Below are 18,270 nucleotides of genomic sequence, written 5' to 3' on the forward strand. Positions count from 1 at the left end.
AAAACCCTCTAAGACTCGGTGGACTTATTACTACTGAATTCAAGGCAGGCATCTTGAAATAAATATACAAATTTCAAAACAGCTGTGGCAGTTGTTTCAAGTTTCCCTTTGGGATTTGAGCAGCTCAGCATTTACCATCGGCCATGCCATAACACAAGTGATACTACTAATTATATGTAATAAGAGAGAAATTTGCATGATAACATCAAGGCAGTTAAAATGATCTAGGTAGCCAAACTGACAAAGAGCTTGTTCGTGAGGAAAGCAGTTTATTAGTTGAAGACATAAGGTGTCAGTCAAATTAGATTTTCCATATATGGACTTGTACTCCTGAGAAGATGGAAAGGAAGATATTTGCATCTTCACTCATGCCGCCAGAGAGAAGTATTGTAAATTTACCCATTAGTTGCCCCTCTGTAGTTTAAAGATGTATTAAATGCTATACATGAGAACACATCACAATCAGATCTGTGTGGCATGCCAGAAATGGACATTTTATTAAGGAACTCACAGTTCAGAAATGTGTAGAAAAAAATGGCAGGTTGTAATGAGATTTGGTTTCACAGAGTTTGATCAACCTGAATACTGAGCTGAGAACTATGGCATGTTTGAATCCCAGCCTATCGGCCATTATTTCAATCCTATCTTTTGAGCGTATGCCTAAGTATATTACATACGGTGAATGCTTCATAAAACAATGAATGCTTAATGAAAACAAAAATACCTGGAAAAACTCAGCAGGTCTGACAGCATCTACGGAGAGGAACACAGTTAACGTTTTGAGTCCGAATGACTCTTCATTAGAACCAAGTAAAAATAGAAAAGAGGTGAAATATAAGCTGGTTTAAGGGGGGGTGGGACAGGTAGAGCTGGATAGAGGGCCAGTGATAGGTGGAGATTGCCAAAAGGTTTTGGATTTCCAGCATCTGCAGTTTTTTGCTTTTATATGAATGCTTAACCTTGTGTTTGGAAAACCCTGATTGATTTTGAAAAATAGTTGGAATATCTTGCATCAATAAATACCATCCTTCAACACAATGAATGGAAATGACTTTAAAAAAGAAATCTTAGTGTTACACTTGTCTGCTATTGTATAATGTATTGTTTACCTTAAAGACAAGCCTATATCAGGATTTTTAAGATGTGATGCTCTGAAGATGCAGGCCAGACTCAAGACTTTTACTGATACGAATGTTTACTTATCCTTAAATCGTTGATTTACTTGATGACAATGCAGCAAATGATTATATGAATGCTTTTGAAATTGTAGAATAATTATGCAGTCTACCAAAAAGACACTGATCTTGGTTTTACATCAGTATAAAAATGGGTGCATTTTTACCCTGATAAAACCCTTCAGTGAGAATTCAGCATTGTCATTAGCTTTGAGCAGTGTGCATACCGGTATAATGCATGTAAAAACAAAATGTATAAGTTCAGCTAGATCATATTAATTCATCTCTTAAAGGGAGGATTGTGTCGTGTTCCTGGTATCTGTAAGAGCTATTTCCCTGAATGTCACTGTTCTAAGCTTTATAGATTGCTTTTGGCCTCTCTTCCTTCAAGGACACACATTCGTCCTGAAAAATGCCTTTCTTCTCCAAATCTGGTCTGTGGCATAATAGACTGAATACATCTTCAACTCTTGAAATGTATTTTCTACAATATAACATTTCTGATTCCTGCCTGGTGCAAATTGGAACACCTTCCTAATTCATTGCAGAGTAAGTTTCTAATACCGACATGGTGAAAAAAAATGTGTTCCCCACAGATGCTGGCACAAATCTATTTTACACTTTGACCCAGGTGCAAAGCGATCTAACTTCAGCCTTTGAGTACGAATATTAGGGCCATTATCTTTTCATAGTTCATACTTATCTACTAGCATACATCAGTTAACAACATTTTTATGTGGTTACACAGAATGATTATTAGCTGAAAGCAGGAATATTAGTTGTTTTGACTGAAATTATCCAATGTGAGTTAAAAAACAATATCTGCATTTCTACTGTGATGGAAAATTTGCTTAGATCACTTAATATGTAATCAGGTGAATTATAAATTGAGTTTCAGCCAATGGGTGTGGTGGTGTTGCAGGTACATGTGCTGTTTCAAATCAACAAGAAGCCTACGAATGTCTCTGTTTCATTCCCATCAGTTTTGATTATTCTGCATTATGTATAAAATTAAAATGCCCATAAGCCATTCTACTTTCTATTAACATTTCTTCAGTGTCTCAAAAAAGTGGCAGCACTTGGGGAGGGTGGCGCTTGGGTTTTCTTTCCTACCCTGGCTGGTTGGAAGACAGGGAAAGTAAATGTAAGAAAGAAAATGAGGTTCGTGGGTGGGAGTTGGGGTGAGGAATGAACAGCAGAAAATTTTACAGCCCGACTTCCTTCCTTTCTTCAGAGGCAAAGAAATAAATTGTGCTGGTTTATTTATTTCAGAAGGGGGAAATGAAATATTGGTGTTTCCTAACTTTCATAGACTGCAACCTCAGGACAAGAACTTAAAGGGGAGGGTTTTCCCCTCACTGGGCGGATGTGGCAGGCGGGCGTGGGATTGGCCACGAAACTGACCGTCGCCCATGATCAGGCCCCAACTGCGATTTCACGCTGGAGCGTGGAATGCACGCTGAAACGCTCAGCACTGCCTGGGTTTGAGGGGGGAGTGGGGTGGACAAATAAAGATTTTAAAATTAAGGAAAACATGTCCCCTAATGTGAGTCTGTCACATGAGCAGGGAAATGTTAAAAATGAGTTTTAAAAGTTTTTATTTTTTTTTAACCAATGTCCAAAACCTCATCCCGCCCATGGATGAGGCTTCGCAAAAAATGTAAAGGCAGCTTGGCCTTTTTGCCTGCCAGCCAACCATAAGGTTGGAGGGGCAGTAAAAAATTCAATTCAATTAATTGATTAAGGGCCTTAATAGGCCTCTTAATTGTCAGCGGGCATGTTGCCGTCGACCAAACTATCACACGAGTGCGCAGTGACATCAGGACTCTCGCCCGACACTATTGTGCACTATTTTTCTCCTGTTCGGGTTGGGCACATGCCTGCCCGACAAGGGAAAAATTCTGCCCAAAGTTTTACATAGGTAAACTTGCATAACATCAGATGGAAAGCCCAGGAAATGTTGTAAGCCCCAATGAAGCAGAACCCGAGTCCCGGCCCCAAAGAAAGACTCAGTTTTTGTGGAGAAAACTTGTAGTTATTTCTAAAAGAAAATAGTTATGTTTATGGACAATTTTAGTGATATTTTTAAGAAGTGTTCAAATGTTTTTAATATGGCATAGATTTAATCTTTAGGCATATGTTCATCAGTAACTTGAAAACCAATATGGCCTCCCAAGAATGTTGGCAAAACATTTTGAACAATTTGTATGGTTGTAAAAAAGCAACTGTTCTCTAAACAATGCAAATTACTGCAAATATAAATAAATAACTAGAAAACTACCAATGAAAAATAAACAAAAAACATTAACACTCAACAACTAACAAATGTGAAAATGCTAGCAATGAGAAATTACCACAAAACCAACCAAGCAAATTATTCAAAATGTTTTGTCAACATTCTTGGGAAAGCTAAGAACAAAGCAAGGTATCACTGGCTGGTTTTGCTCCTGAACTTCAGATAACCTGGACATTCCACGAAGAGGGGCCAAGCAACAGTTAAAGATCCAAGTGAGCTTATATTTGACTTCAGGATGTGACTATTTAAACCATTTGGAATACTTGAACATTGGGTTTATGAAGACAGACCAAAATAGCACCAATAAACATCATGACAGTTCTCTAGAACTTGGGCAACACCATAGAAGATGAGCTAATGTTATATTTTAAAAATGGATAGTTATGGGGAAATAAAGGTATTAGAAACGAATGAAGTCTCCCCTTTATTTTTCTTTTCAAGTCTGAACTAATATCAGGAAATATAATTGATTGACTCTCCCCTTTGACCATCTATCATTTTATATTTAATGACTGTTCTTTCTTTTATTATTTTAGCTGGAACATTTGTTCAAAGGATGGACCCACCAACAGCTTGTGTGCCTTGGCATAGCCCACCTCACATACAAAGCCGACAAAATATGCCTAGTTGCATCGATCTGGAGCAAAATGTCACCTCCTCGGTGAGTGCAATTAGTTTTTCAGTTGTAGTCCCTGGAAGATTGACAGTGCCACTGACAAGGTGGCTGAGTCTGTGCAGATCAGCATACAATAGCTGACAGATCTACCCGTGAAACCTTCTCCCACATCTCTTCAGCAGGTAAATCCCTATAATCCACTGACTGGCTGACGGCTATTTTCATGAGTTGACGCTGGTGAAAAGTTCCATAGTATGCAGCTATGAAATCTCATTAAGCAAGCCTTTCACACTCTGTTATCCCTGCATTACATATTATAATGAGTCATTGTGATGAAGTACAAAAACACTTCTTAATCAGCAGGATAAATTTTATGTTACAGTGGGCTTTGATTAATGAACCAAAGTCATTGATGAAGTCATACACCAAGCATGATCTGTGATCTTTCAATACAAAATACATTTTGGATGAAAACAACAATGGATCAAATAACCTTCTTCACAGAGTTGCCAATGTGTAATTGAGACTTAAGTCAGCATTCTAATAAGTATGCTTATAACTGGTGAGTTTTATAAATCAGGCTCTACAGAATAATTAAAAGCACAGCAATAGCGCTATGGGTAACAGTTTGAAATGATTACTTGATTAAGGCAATGCAAAACAAACAGACCTAAGTTACATTACCATCTCTACATTGTACTCTGGTCATAAAAATCAAAGCCAGTTAATTTTTTCATGATAGCAAAGAGCCTATAGAATTATTTAATTGATAGCCAGGGAATATTTTAAACTTCCCATTGCACAAATTGCAGTTATACTTCAGCCAGTGGGAAGAGGAATTGATATGAGAATACATCTGTAAAGCAGGCTACAGTTCTTGTTTGAACATAATCCAGTTGACGCCACTTGAGCAATGCTGCACAATTAGCACTGATGGTCAAGATATTTTTGTTGCACTACCTTTTTTTGACAAAATGGATTTGATAATTTATCATATTATAATGCTTGAGACAACTACACTAAACATAAGCATTAGTATCATTGGGCAAGAGGCTTTAATAGGCTAGGTTAAGAGATGGTTAACCATTGATATTCTCCGTGAATCCCACAAAAGCACAATGTTCCCTAAAACACAAATAGAAATTCCAATTAAAGTAATAATCAAAGATAAAATCAACTTATTACTAACATAATTTATTAGTTGAAAAGTTAATTGGTTACAAGAATATACAAAACAATACTCCAGGGTGGGATTTTCCAGCCACTCCCACCGGCGGAATCTTCCGGTCCTGCTGAAGTCAACGGAGGTTTGAATGTCTCACTGGATCCACCACGGGGGAACCCGCTGCAATGGGGCCGGAAAATCCCAGCATAGTTTTGAACTTTGGAGATGGCAACACAGATTTGGTCAGCATTGTGAATATTAGGACAATAGTTTGCTAGTATGGTCCTGAGTTGTATCCGGTCCTTTACTTGACAGGTTGTTATATGTAATGCATCTCATTAATGGCATCTTGGCTCTGCTATTTCCCTTATAGTTTAACATATACATCTATAAGATCACCTTTTCAAATGCCTCCTTTCAAGACTGAAAAGCCCAAAGGCAGAATTATCCCTGATTTGCACTAAGCGTGGTAGTGCTGGCCGCAATGGCAGGTTTTCACACCATATAGTCCCAAACCTGCCGCATTACTTACGTATTCCCGGAAAACACACTGTTTCCATGGCAGGCAGGCTGCCATTCATTCACCATGCCATCACCTCACCGCTTTATCACTCCAGGCACTACATTTAAAGTACAGCTGCTTCCAGTCCAGGACTGTAGCAAAGAAGACATGGGCCCAAAAGGCAAGAAGACTGCAGCCCTCGAGTGCCTTTTGGACACCGTGAAGGCTCGCTGTGATGTCCTCTATCCCCGCACTGGCTGCAGGAGGGGCAGCTACGTTACCACTACGGCTTGGTAGGCGATGGCAGTGGTGGTCAGTGCCAATGTTGCACAGAAGAGGTTGGCCATTCAATGCAGATAGAGGATAAATGATCTCATCCGTGCAGCCGGGGTATGGCAACCATCTCATCACTCTAAACTCACACGCTGAAGCCCATCACACAATCAACATCACCAACCATTCTCACACACATATCCTCACATGTCCACTTGGCCATATCTTCTCTGGAGACTGCCTCCTCAAGCATCACCAACTTGGCACCACTTGCACAGATCAACATGTGCACCCACACGCACCCTGGGACACCCTCCTTCCCCAGTACAGATCTTGTCCTGCAGCGTCTTCCCTTGCCTGAGGCCACTTCTCCCCCTTCCCCATGCAAGACCTTGCCCTGCAGCCATTGAAAAGCCACACAGAAACGGCTCATCTGGTAGGTAGAGACCTACCTGTGAGCCCCCTTAAAAGTGACGTGGTTCTGTCTGTGAAGCCTAGCACCGATGACTGTGAGTGCTGGCCAAAGCAAGGTAGGCAAACAAACCTTGAAGTCCTGAGTGAAGTGCAGCCCACCAGGTGCACGGCGCTTATGTGCTGTTGTGAAACACTTCGGCGTGTTTTCCTGCAGACGCGGGTGGATGATCCAGTGGAGGGGGTTGGGCGGAGGGGGGGTGGTGGATGAGTCCAGCGGGCTGGCCTTATAATGATATGCTGATGTATTACAATGAGGTTCCCGACGTCCGATGGCAGGAAACACGGCCTGACGCCAGCGGGCACAGAAAATCCCTGCCCGAGTTTCACCAGAATCTCATCATAACATAGACCTGTTTAATGCCCAGAATAATACCTGACATATAATGGCAGCTTATTCATGAATTCTTTTAGGATTCAACTGAAGTAAACATTTTGGTAATGCTGAATTCTGGCTCAACCAAACATTTTTCCCACATCACTGCATGTGACCAAAAAACAATAAATAGAAAAATAACATGGTGTTGTTTTTTCCAATAATGCTAAATTCCTTTAAAAGAATATCATATTCTAATTACAAAAAATACTTTTTATGAGGTTATTATAGTTTCTGTACTATTGAACTTAAATTATTCATATTTTAAAGGATCTCTATACACTGGACGAACTTAATATCAGCAAGTCAGTAAAAGGAAATGCATTTGGAACACGCATCCAGATAAAAGAAGTGCCAATACCACAAGTGTACCAGAGAGCACTACACAATGTTCCAAGCAGCCCAGTTGCCAAGGGAGTGAGGACTGTGGTGATTTCCTCTGCTAGATGGGATGTGAGTACAGTAACAGTTTCACTTTCTATGTGATATGTAATATCTGAAGATCAGCTGTTGGAACCAAGTAGGTATCTTGCAGAAAGTTAGAGAATTTGCAAATCTAAAATGCAAATTTGTGCTATTTCTGGAATTGCTTCACAGGCATTGCGATTTGAATGAGAGAGAAGGCCGTGGAGAGAAATGATCAGATGTATAAGTGAGAGGTACTTGAAAATGGGAAAAGCAAGCTCAGACTCACAGAGAAAAGCTTAAGCATATGAGGAGGACCTTGTAGAAGGTCCTACAAGAAATGGGGCGGTCCTGGACTTAGTTTTAGGGAATGAAGCCGGGCAAGTGGTATCAGTGGGGGAAGATTTTGCAGATAGTGATGATAACTCCGTTAGATTCAAGGTTGTTATGGAAAAGGACAGGGATAGGCCAGGAATCAGAGCTCTAAATTGAAGGAAGGCTGATTTTAATAAGATCACATATGATTTGGCCAGAGTGGACTGGGAGCAGCTGCTTTTAGGTGAATCTGCGTCAGAGCAGTGGGACTCATTCAAGAAGGGAATAGAGAAAGTACAGGGCTAACATATTCCAGTAAGATAAAGGGTGGGACCAACAAATCCAGGGAACCCTGGATGTCGAGGGATATACAGGATTGAATAAAGAGAAAAAGAGAGGCTTATGGCAGATACCAAGGGCTCAAAACAGCGGAAGCCCTAGAGGAGTATTGAATGTGTAGGGGGCAACTTAAAAAGGAAATTAGGAGACCAAAAAGGAGTATGAAAAAACATTGGCAGGTAAAATAAAGGAAAATCCAAAGTTATTTTACAAATACATTAAGAATAAGAGGATAACGAGGGAAAGAGTAGGGCCCATTAAGGACCATAGTGGTAATTTGTGTGTGAAGCCAGAAAACATAGGTAGGGTTCTAAATGAATACTTTGTGTCAGTGTTCAGAAGTGAGAGGGAAGACGTGGGTATGGAAATCAGGCAGAAGGACTGTGATATAATTAAAGAAATTAGCATAGAAAGGAAGGAGGTACTATGTGGTCTGGCAGGCTTAAACGTAGATAAATCTCCAGGCCCAGATGAAATGTATCCAAGGCTGTTGAATGAGGCAAGGGAGGAGGTAGCAGGGGCATTGGCAATAATTTTCAATACCTCTCTGGCCACAGGAGAGGTGCCAGAGGACTGGAGGACAGCCAATGTGGTACCGTTATTCAAGAAGGGAGGAAGGGATAAAACAGGCCAGTCAGTCCAACCTCAATGGTGGGAAAACTATTGGAAGCAATTCTGAGGGACAGAATTAATCTATACTTGTAGAGGCAAGGATTAATCAAGGACAGTCAGCATGGTTTTGTTATGGGGAGGTCATGTCTGACCAATTTGATTGAATTTTTTGAAGAGGTGATCAGGTGTGTAGATGAGGACAATGCATTTGACATAGTCTACTTGGACTTCAGCAAGGCTTTTGATATGGTCCCACATGGGAGACTGATAACGAAAGTAAGAGCCCATGGGATCCAAGGCAATTTGGTAAATTGGATCCAGAATTGGCTGAATGGCAAGAAGCAGAGGGTGATGATCGAGGGATGTTTTTGTGACTGGATGCCTGTGTCCAGTGGGGTTCCACAGGGATCGGTGTTGAGTCCCTAGCTGTTTGTGGTATAAATAAACGATTTAGACTTGAATGTAGGAGGGTTGACCAGTAAGTTTGCGGATGACACGAAAATTGGTGGGGTGGTAAATAGTGAGGAGGATAGCCTTAGATTACAGGAGGATATAGGCGGATTGGGCAGATGGGCTGATCAGAGGCAAATGGAATTTAATCTGGATAAGTGTGAGGTGATGCACTTGGGCAGGACAAACAAGGCACGGGAATACACGATGAATGGTAAGACCTTGGGAAGTACCAAGGATCAGAAGGAGCTTGGTGTGCATGTCCACCAGTCCCTTAAGTTAGTGGGACAGGTAGATAAGTTGGTTAAGAAGGCATATGGGATACTTGCCTTTATTAGCTGAGGCGTAGAATATAAGAGCAGGGAGGTTATGCTGGAACTGTATAAAATGTTGGTTAGGCCACAACTAGAGTATGGCGTGCAGTTCTCGAATCCGCATTATAGGAAGGATGTGATTGCACTAGAGAGAGCGCAGAGGAGATTTACCAGGATGTTGCCTGGGCTGGAGAGTTTTATTTATGAGAAGAGATTGGATAGACTGGCGTTATTTTCCTTGGAGCAGAGGAGATTGAGGGGGGGACATGATTGAGGTGTATAAAATTATGAGGGGCATAGAAAGGGTAGACAGGAAGGAATTTTTCCCCTTGGTGGAGGGATAAATAGCCAGGGGGCATAGATTTAAGGTAAGGGGCAGGAGATTTAGAGGGGATGTGAGGAAGAATTTCTTCACCCAGAGGGTGGTGGGAACCTGGAACTCACTGCTTGAAAGGGTGGTAGAGGCAGAAACCCGCATAGCATTTAAGAAGTATTTGGATGTGCACTTGCGATGCCATGACATACAAGGTTATGGGCCTAGTGCTGGAAAATGGGATTAGAATAGTTAGGTACTTGTTTGACTGGCGCAGACTCAATGGGCTGAAGGGCCTTTTTCTGTGCTGTAGACCTCTATGACTCTGTGAGATAAAGAATTTCAGGCATGAGAAAAGAAGTATAGACATACAGTAATGGAGAACTGCAGAAATGCACAGCAGTCATAAGAGAACCGCTGTTACACATAAATGGATAGAGAAAAGAATCATCAACACAAAAAGGAACAGGGATTGGTTTAGATAATTTAGAGCCACTGATGTACTTGTCATGCACAACCATCCATTAGAGTGCACTTACAAAATATTGAAATATATTTTGTTCAAGAGCTTCAGGATTTTGCTCTAACAAAATTAGATATGCCCACCTCCTTTGGAATCTTAGTAAGGGCAATGATTGCACAATTTCATTACAAAAGGCTCAGTGAGTACTACAATTGAATGATGTGATCAGCACATACATTGGGAGCATAAAGGTTCTTCACTCAATCAGTTGTGATAGTTTTGCCCCTTTGCACAATTTCTGCAATAATACAATTGGGAAGTGCTCAGTTACATTGTCCACACATGATGCAGAGTAACAAAGCTCCATACATCTATACTCAAATGTGCGCACAAGGATTATAATCAATTGGTCACCTGTACTATTGTTGTATTTTCCACCAATTGAAAAGAGCGGAAGCGATTCACAGATCTTTTCAGTTGGAAGAAACTCTCATTTAAAAAAATAAGGTAAATATAGATATTGGACATTATCATCCATTGGGCAGAATTTTCCGTGCCCTCTGGTGTCGGGCATACTCGACGGTGAGCGGACAATATGGCGAGAAGGCCAAAAATCGGTTTCACAATGTTGTGAAACCAGTTTGCGATTGTCCATTCAACCCGTCGATGGGGGGCCGCGTTTCCCGCCATCAGATGTCGGGAACCTCATTGTAATACATCTGCATATCATTATAAGGCAACCTCACCACCACCCCCCGCCTCCCGCTGGTTCATCTGCCCACGTTGGCAGGAAACATGCCGGTGTAGAACACACCTTGAGAAGTGTGACGTGCAGAAGTTGGGATTTACTGCCAGGGCCTTGCTCACGTTGTAGACATCGGAGGAGCAGAAGATGCTGGAGACTGACAGCAACGGGACCCTGGAGGTACATCCATGGCATGCTGGGTGGATTCTCATGGACATGGCTCTTCAATGAAGCAGCTCATGAAGGTGGAAAGTCACCATTGAGGGTCTGCTCACAACGGATGATGGTCGAGGGGATCGAGAGGAAAGTCCAGCTGTGTTTGGGAGACTAAGATGTACTGGGGGGTGGAAGAGGAAGGTCTAGGATCGACAGGGAGAGGAAGAGGTGTTAGGGGTTGGTGGTGAGGTTGGGAGTAGGGGGAAACAAAGCTGTTGGGGGGGAGCAAAGCTGTCAGTGTGCGGAGGTTAGGAGAGTTAGAATGGAGGCGTCGGGAGTTGAGGTTGGGGGGAACAAAGCTGTCAGTGGGGGGAGATTGGGAGGGGTGGAAGGACTACGGAGGGAGGAGGGGGTAATGGGGAGAAGATGGCAACTGGGGAGGTAGGTGTACAGGGTGGGTGGAACCTGTAAGGGAAGGGGTTTGGAGGGGGGAAGAAGTGCAGAGAGGAGAAGGAGGGGAGGAAGGAGTTCAGAGAAGTGGGGGACTAACTGTGGAGGAAGAAGTAAGGGTGAAGGAAGGAGTCAGGAAAGGGGAAGGGCCAAGGGGACGGCAGTCCAGGGTGGGGGGAGGAGTTCCAGGGGGGAGGGGTCCGTAGCAGGGGAGGTCCATGTGAACATACAAGGGAGAGAACATAAGAACATAAGAACTAAGAGCAGGACTAGGCAATTCAGCCCCTCGAGCCTGCCCCGCCATTCATTATGATCATGGCTGATCTCATTTCGGCCTCAACTCCAATTTCCCACCCTCTTCCCATAACCTTTCAACCCGCTACTAATTAAAGATCTGTCTATCTCCTCCTTAAATTTATTCAGTGTCCCGGCATCCACTGCACTCTGAGGTAGTGAATTCCACAGACCTACGACCCATTGAGAAAAGTAATTCCTCCTCATCTCTGATTTAAATCTTCCGCCCCTTAGGCTAAAACTATGGCCTCTCATTCTAGAATGCCCCAGAAGGGAAAACATCATTTGTCTATCCCCTTTAGCATCTTATATACCTCAATTAGATCTCCTGTCATCCTTCTAAACTCTAGCGAGTATAGGCCTAAACTGCTCAATCTTTCCTCATAAGACAAGCCCCGCATCTCTGGAATCAATCTAGTGAGCTTCCTCTGAATCACCTCCAGTGCAACTACATCTTTCCGCAAGTAAGGGGACCAAAACTGTGCACGGTACACCAGGTGCAGTCTCACCAATGCCTTGTACAGTTGCAACAACACTGCCCTACTTTTATACTCTATTCCTTTAGCAATAAATGCCAAAATTCCATTTGCCTTCCTTATTACCTGCTGTACCTGCATACTAGCTTTCAGCGATTCATGCACGAGGACAGCCAAATCCCTCTGCACTGAAGCATTCTGAAGTTTCTCTCCATTTAAATAATAAGTCGCCTTTTTATTCTTCCGACCAAAAGGAATAATCTCACACTTATCCACGTTAAACTCCATCTGCCAAATTTTGGCCCATTCACCTAACCTGTCCATATCCATTTGTAAATTTCTTATTTCTTCATTGCAACTTACTTTCCCACCTATTTTGGTGTCATCTGCAAATTTAGCTATAGTACCTTCTATCCCTGATTCCAAGTCATTAATATAGATTGTAAATAGGTCTGATGGGTTCTTGACTGCCTCCTGGAGAGTGAACTGAGGGTGGGCATGGTATGAAGGAATAGTGGGAATGACTGAGGGCAGAGTGAAGCTGAAGGGTGGGAGGGTGAGGTTTCGAAAGTATCGGTAGAAGGGTCAGCGAGGGAGTTTGGTGGGGACTCGGAGGCAGTCATGCACCCTGGGGGTGGGAAGGAGGAGGTCGGGGGGGTTTAATATGGATGGGATGGGATTTTTGGGGAAGGAAGGGAACGTGCATGTTCAGCTGGACATCCCTGAAAGAAACGGGTTGTAGCTGATAGGTCACAGAAGTGGAAGGTGATGCCGGGCAGTTAACAGTGACAGGGGAGAGAAAATGGGTGACTGGGGGGTGAGGGTGGGGAAAGGACGGGGGAGTGAAAGAAAAATTGTATTACCACCATGCTGGCTAAATCGAAAGTGAAACGAGAGTTGTGGTGGGCGAGATCAGGTGCTGCATGGGAGTGTGGTCAGTGGGTGGGCGGAGATGCAGATCAGCTCAGATAGTCAACTGAAAGAGAACCCCAGCAGGCAGCATTGAAAATGCTCCGGAAATTGAGATGAGTGTGATACGGGAAGAATCTGCATGCGTGGGAGAGTGCTTGAACAAGGCTCCGAAAGGCCCTGCCGCGTACACACGCACACGCACACGTACACACACACACCTCTCTCTCCAGAATCACTCGTGGGCCATCTGCGTGCAGCAGAATTGCTAGTGGGGGTGGGGGGGGGTGCAATGGGAGGACTCACAAAGCCTGTCAATGAAGCTGAAAGACACCATTACACATTATTCGATGAAAATGCATATTTTTCCAGATTGTAAAGTGACAAAATGTGTTCACCTGCGCAACCAACTGTGGGGATTCCTTAACTTTTGAATGCCTTAGACATCTAGTTGCTGCTCTGGCATTCGCAGCAGGGGTGGGGACAGCCTGTGCAATGGTTGGCCCTGTTGCCTCTGTTGCCTTTGGTATGGGTTCTCTGGAGAGCCGTGGCCTTGCTTTGGCTCTCCTCCTGTGGGCCGGCTGCTCCCTCTGTGATGGTAGAGGACAAGGTTGAGGAGGTCACAGGCAAAGGGGACTCAGAGGGAGAGGACAACCTCTGAGATTCCGAAGTGGATGACCCAGGGCTGTCCAGCTGCTGCTCCTCCTCCCCTCAGGTGCCCGGGTGCCCTGGCCTGACTCCTTGAGGGGAAGGAGCATCTGGAGGAACATCGAGGTGCCCCGTTTCCCCCTTGCATTGCCACTGCAGGAACTCACCCATGGCTCCCCACAATGGCTGCATTGACTGGTTGCCTTGCGGCTCGAGGTCCATGACCTCGATGTGCCCTGCCAGGTGCTCCTCCACTGGGGTTGGCCAGCCTGCAATGGCGCTGCAGGCACAGAGTGGACTAATCAATGCTCCTCTGTTGTTTCAGGAGAAGACAGCCCATAACAATATAGAAAAGCCGCGGACCTGCGGAGACCCCGCTAGCCTCCTAATCCTCTCCAGATATGAGCAAGACACCCTGGAGCTCAAGAGCCAGCATGCTCCACATGCAACCAGGCATGGAGAGGCAGGGGTGACAGATGAAGGTAAGAGAGCAGTGCACAGAGGTGAGAATTTTGGCATGTGCAACCTTTCTAGTGTAGTCTCTTCATTGATGTGAGCCTCAAACCTGATCCCCATTGATCATTGGAAGGTGAGGGCACTGTGATGCAGATCTCCATTGTCGCACCAGGGTGCCTGGTATGGACAGTGACAGTGTGATGACTTTAACAAATGACGTGTCCTTGTCCCCCCTTTTAGGTTCGCCGGCTGGTGCTCGCTCTCAGACCCTGCGGGAGGATCTGGCGGACATCTGTGAGGGCCTGTGTGCCATGGTCTCCGTTATGGAGGAGTCCATGTGGAGCATGAACACTGTACTGACAGTCTTGGGCAAGTGCACTGCCTCCTCCATTGAGGGAGTGGCAGCTCTCATGAATAGGCAGTTCCAGGGACAAGATGTGGGGTTCCTGGGGTTGTGCTCAGACCTGCAAGCCCTCACACAGGCACCGACCTCAGGTGGCCAGTGACAGTACGAAAGATGGATGAGGCACCCAGTATCCCAGCTAGGTGCCTGTCCATCAATGGTGAGAAGGGAGGTCCAGAGCAACCTCATGTTGGCGCACGAGCTGCCTGTTGTCTCTGCGTGCTCCTTTGAAGGCGCTCTGGTTGATAACAGCAGCTCCACCCCTCCCCGGCAGTGACCTTGGCATCTGATGAAGCTATGGCGACTGGAGAGATGCCAGCCGTGGCACTGGCCGCTTCCTCCCAGGCGTGGCCAGCACAGGCTCCACGGACGAGAGGACGACCGCCAAGGTCATCAAGGCCGGCAAGACAGCAAAGTCAGCAGGCTGTCTGCAATGCTGGTGCCAGGAAGGGGGAGCACCTAGACATAGCATTTGCCAACCTAAGTTAAAGGCACCATGAGCACAAGAGGGATAGTGCACAGGTGATTTTATGTTCATTTTTGTTTATCTTATGTATCCAGGACTGATGTTGAAGACCAAAAACGTTTCTGTTAAGATTATTGACCTGTCAGAATGACATAAATTGTGTTTTTGTTGTCATGGCTTGAGTATGCTTCACCTTTTTATTCATTGGTGTGGGGAACGCCAGTATGTAATGCTGGACGTAAGTGTCTCTGAACTTTATTGCACAGGCACTGAGTGTTCTTTGTGTTCAAATGAAAAGGTCCTTTCAGACATCCAGGATGAAAGTGGCAGCCCTGGCATGTGTTTGAAACTGATCTTTGGTAGCTTAGCTGAAGGAGCGTTGGATCAAGGAGTCCCTGTGTCCCTGCCTCCCTGCAGGTTACTGAGGTCTGGCTCCATGCCCTCAGCATTCTCCTCACCATGCTCCTCTTTGGATTCACTACTGGACTCATCATCTGTGGCCTGTGCAGCTGCATCACGATCCTCTTCGTCCAGTGGGTCCCCCCTTGCCAGTGCCAGATTGTGGAGAGTGCAGGATGCAACCACAATCAGTAGCACCCGCTCTGTGGAGTATTGTAGCGCTCCCCCTGAATGGTCCAGACATCGGCTGTGCATCTTGAGAAGACCTATGGTCCTCTCTATCACCGCCCTTGTGGAGGCATGACTCGTATTGTAATGCTTCTCTGCTTCTGCTCTTGGATGGTAGAGAGGCGTCATGAGCCACCTCATCAACAGATAGCCCTTGTCACCCAGCAGCCATCCATCCAGACGGGCTGGAGCACTGAAGATCCTCGGCACCTGTGAGTGTCTGAGGATGTCAGCATCATGGGAGCTGCCAGAGTACCTTGCACACACTTGCAGAATCTGCATCCTATGGTCACACACTATCTGCACGCTCATGGAGTGAATCCTTTCCTGTTGATGAAGGCACCCGGCTGACCCGCTGGTGCCTTGATGGCCACATGTGTGCAGTCGATGGCAACCTGGACGCGGTGAAACCCAGCAATCGCTGCAAAGCCTCTGGCTCGCTCAGCCTGTCTGGCCTCGTCCGTACAGTAACGAATAAAGGTCAGTACCCGCCTGAACAGAGCTTCTGTCACCAGCTTGATGCAACAATGGACAGCTGATTGGGAGGCTCCACACAGATCCCCCACTGACTCCTGGAAAGGGCCGGAGGCATTGAATTTGAGGGCCACTGTGACCTTCAGAGCTGCTGGCATGGGGTGTCCACCCACAGTCAGAGCTGATGTCAGGCCCACTCATCTGACAAATGGAGGTCACACTTTCCCTTTAGAGATAGAGACTCATTCAGCATTGCACCTCAAACACCTTAGGGTAGCTGCATCGCTGCCTGCAAGCCCTGGCAGCAGGATAGTGATCTGTGGTCCCTTCCATCTTGGATTACCTGCTGGCTCTGTGTCCCTTGTGCCTGTGCCTCTCCTCCCACAAGTCCCTTCCCTGGAAGCTGCATTGGGACACCTGGCCTCCTCTTCCTTCTGCCCCTCTCTCCCTCCTCAGAGGAGGTGCCTCCAGCGGAGATCACAATCCTCACTACCAGGGTAACAGAAGGCTGTCTGATACCTGGAGGGGCCCACATGGTCTAAGTTTTCCGGGGGCCTGGCAGACAGCAACGAGCCCTGAAACAAAGCCTGGAAATGCTAAGAATGAAGCCTAAACAGAGATGAAGCTGCCAAGTACCAATAAGCCACCAGCTGCAAACTATCTCCAAAACTCCTCAATACTCACACCGGCAGTGCTGCTGACCCTTCTTATCTCTCCCTTGGATGGGGCTTGTGAAAATGTCGGCTGGCCGCCTGCCCGTTTTGTCCGTGCGACGAGCAGAAAATCGCACGGGTAAGGAAAAATCACAGCCAATTGGATTGTTAATGGCTTAAAGTGGTCGCTTAATTAATGGCAGGCGTCGCTCCGGCATCCACACGCTGAGCGAAATATCGCGCGCAATTTTAAGCCTAATCAGGTCGGGCGCATGCCCTAAAATTCTGTCCATTGTTTCCCTGCTACCTCTCAATTTTAGACTTCTCCAATTCAAAAACGTATACTCATCACAGCCAATTCAGAGATTTGAGTTCTGGTGAATCTGGAATGGGGATAGAGGGAGATTAGGCCAGAAAACCTTATGTCTAGTTATGTTCTCACAGTTATGAAACTAGTGAGAATTGAAAGGTTAAAATACTAAGTTTCCTATGTGGAGTTATGATTCAATTAAGAGACCAGGGAAACCAGCACAAATATTGCACTAGAGGAAGCTAGTTTCAAACAGTTTATTCCAGTGACGAATGAATAATTGAGAAAGTGTTGCATTGCATCTTTAGACACAATCGAGCACACCATCTCAACATTGTGAACTAAGCTAGGAGGTTATACATATGCAGGTCTCAGATAAATGACAGTTTTGGTCATTGGAGTCATTGCATTTGTTGGCTGCTCACAAAATCTTCTTCTTTATTTCACTAAATATATATACATTCTCGCCTCTTTTTATGATGTGACATGGATGCCAGCAGCAATCGAGAGTGACAATTTCCACTGAGCTACTGCCACTGCAATGGGATAGAAACCCCAGTAATGCAGAGCAGGGCAAATGAAATTCTTCACACAACAGTATTTGTTGTCAGGGAAAGTTTAAACTAGGTAACTGTCCGGAAAAACAAACTAATGCATGGAGAAAAATGCAACACAAGATTATTAAGTGCTCAAAAATAAACTTTATCCAGGCTAGAAAGCTCTTTCTGCCTCTAAGAGGCCTACTGGAGTGAGATTTCCTTACCTCTGCCTTTTATGGACAAGTAAAACACAGTGGGTGGATCCTCGCCCAAAACAGAAAAATTATTTTCAGTAAGACTGACATGTTAAATAGAGACTGCACATGTCGGTTACATCACTCCTATTGTTTACTCCCAATTCACTCAATATGTGCCTGATTTTCTGAGTTCCACCACCCTCTGTCAGGCTTTGTACTGCCTCTGGGCCTCATGAGATCCAAGTTATACTGTGCCAACAATTATAGCATTAAAAAGTTATACTCTGAGACAAATTGTGACATCCTTGTTCTCGTGACTGTATTTTGCTAGTACAATTATTTGGCAATATTTTACCATTTGAAATAAATTTCAAGCCTTCTT

General features: G+C 44.8%; 1 protein-coding gene across 1 annotated transcript in view; it reads left to right on the forward strand.

The window, feature by feature from the left end:
* The window catches only part of LOC144682050 (uncharacterized), a 620,845-nt gene that overhangs the window by 426,208 nt on the left and 176,367 nt on the right, over nucleotides 1-18,270 (forward strand). Inside the window, exons 3-4 of the mRNA XM_078544320.1 lie at nucleotides 4,008-4,132; nucleotides 7,145-7,327. Of these exons, the coding sequence (XP_078400446.1) occupies nucleotides 4,028-4,132; nucleotides 7,145-7,327 (288 nt within the window). The 5' untranslated portion in view covers nucleotides 4,008-4,027. The remainder of the gene's footprint in view (nucleotides 1-4,007; nucleotides 4,133-7,144; nucleotides 7,328-18,270) is intronic.

This window comes from Cetorhinus maximus, chromosome 6, assembly GCF_964194155.1.
Source record: "Cetorhinus maximus chromosome 6, sCetMax3.hap1.1, whole genome shotgun sequence".
Lineage (NCBI taxonomy): Eukaryota > Metazoa > Chordata > Chondrichthyes > Lamniformes > Cetorhinidae > Cetorhinus > Cetorhinus maximus.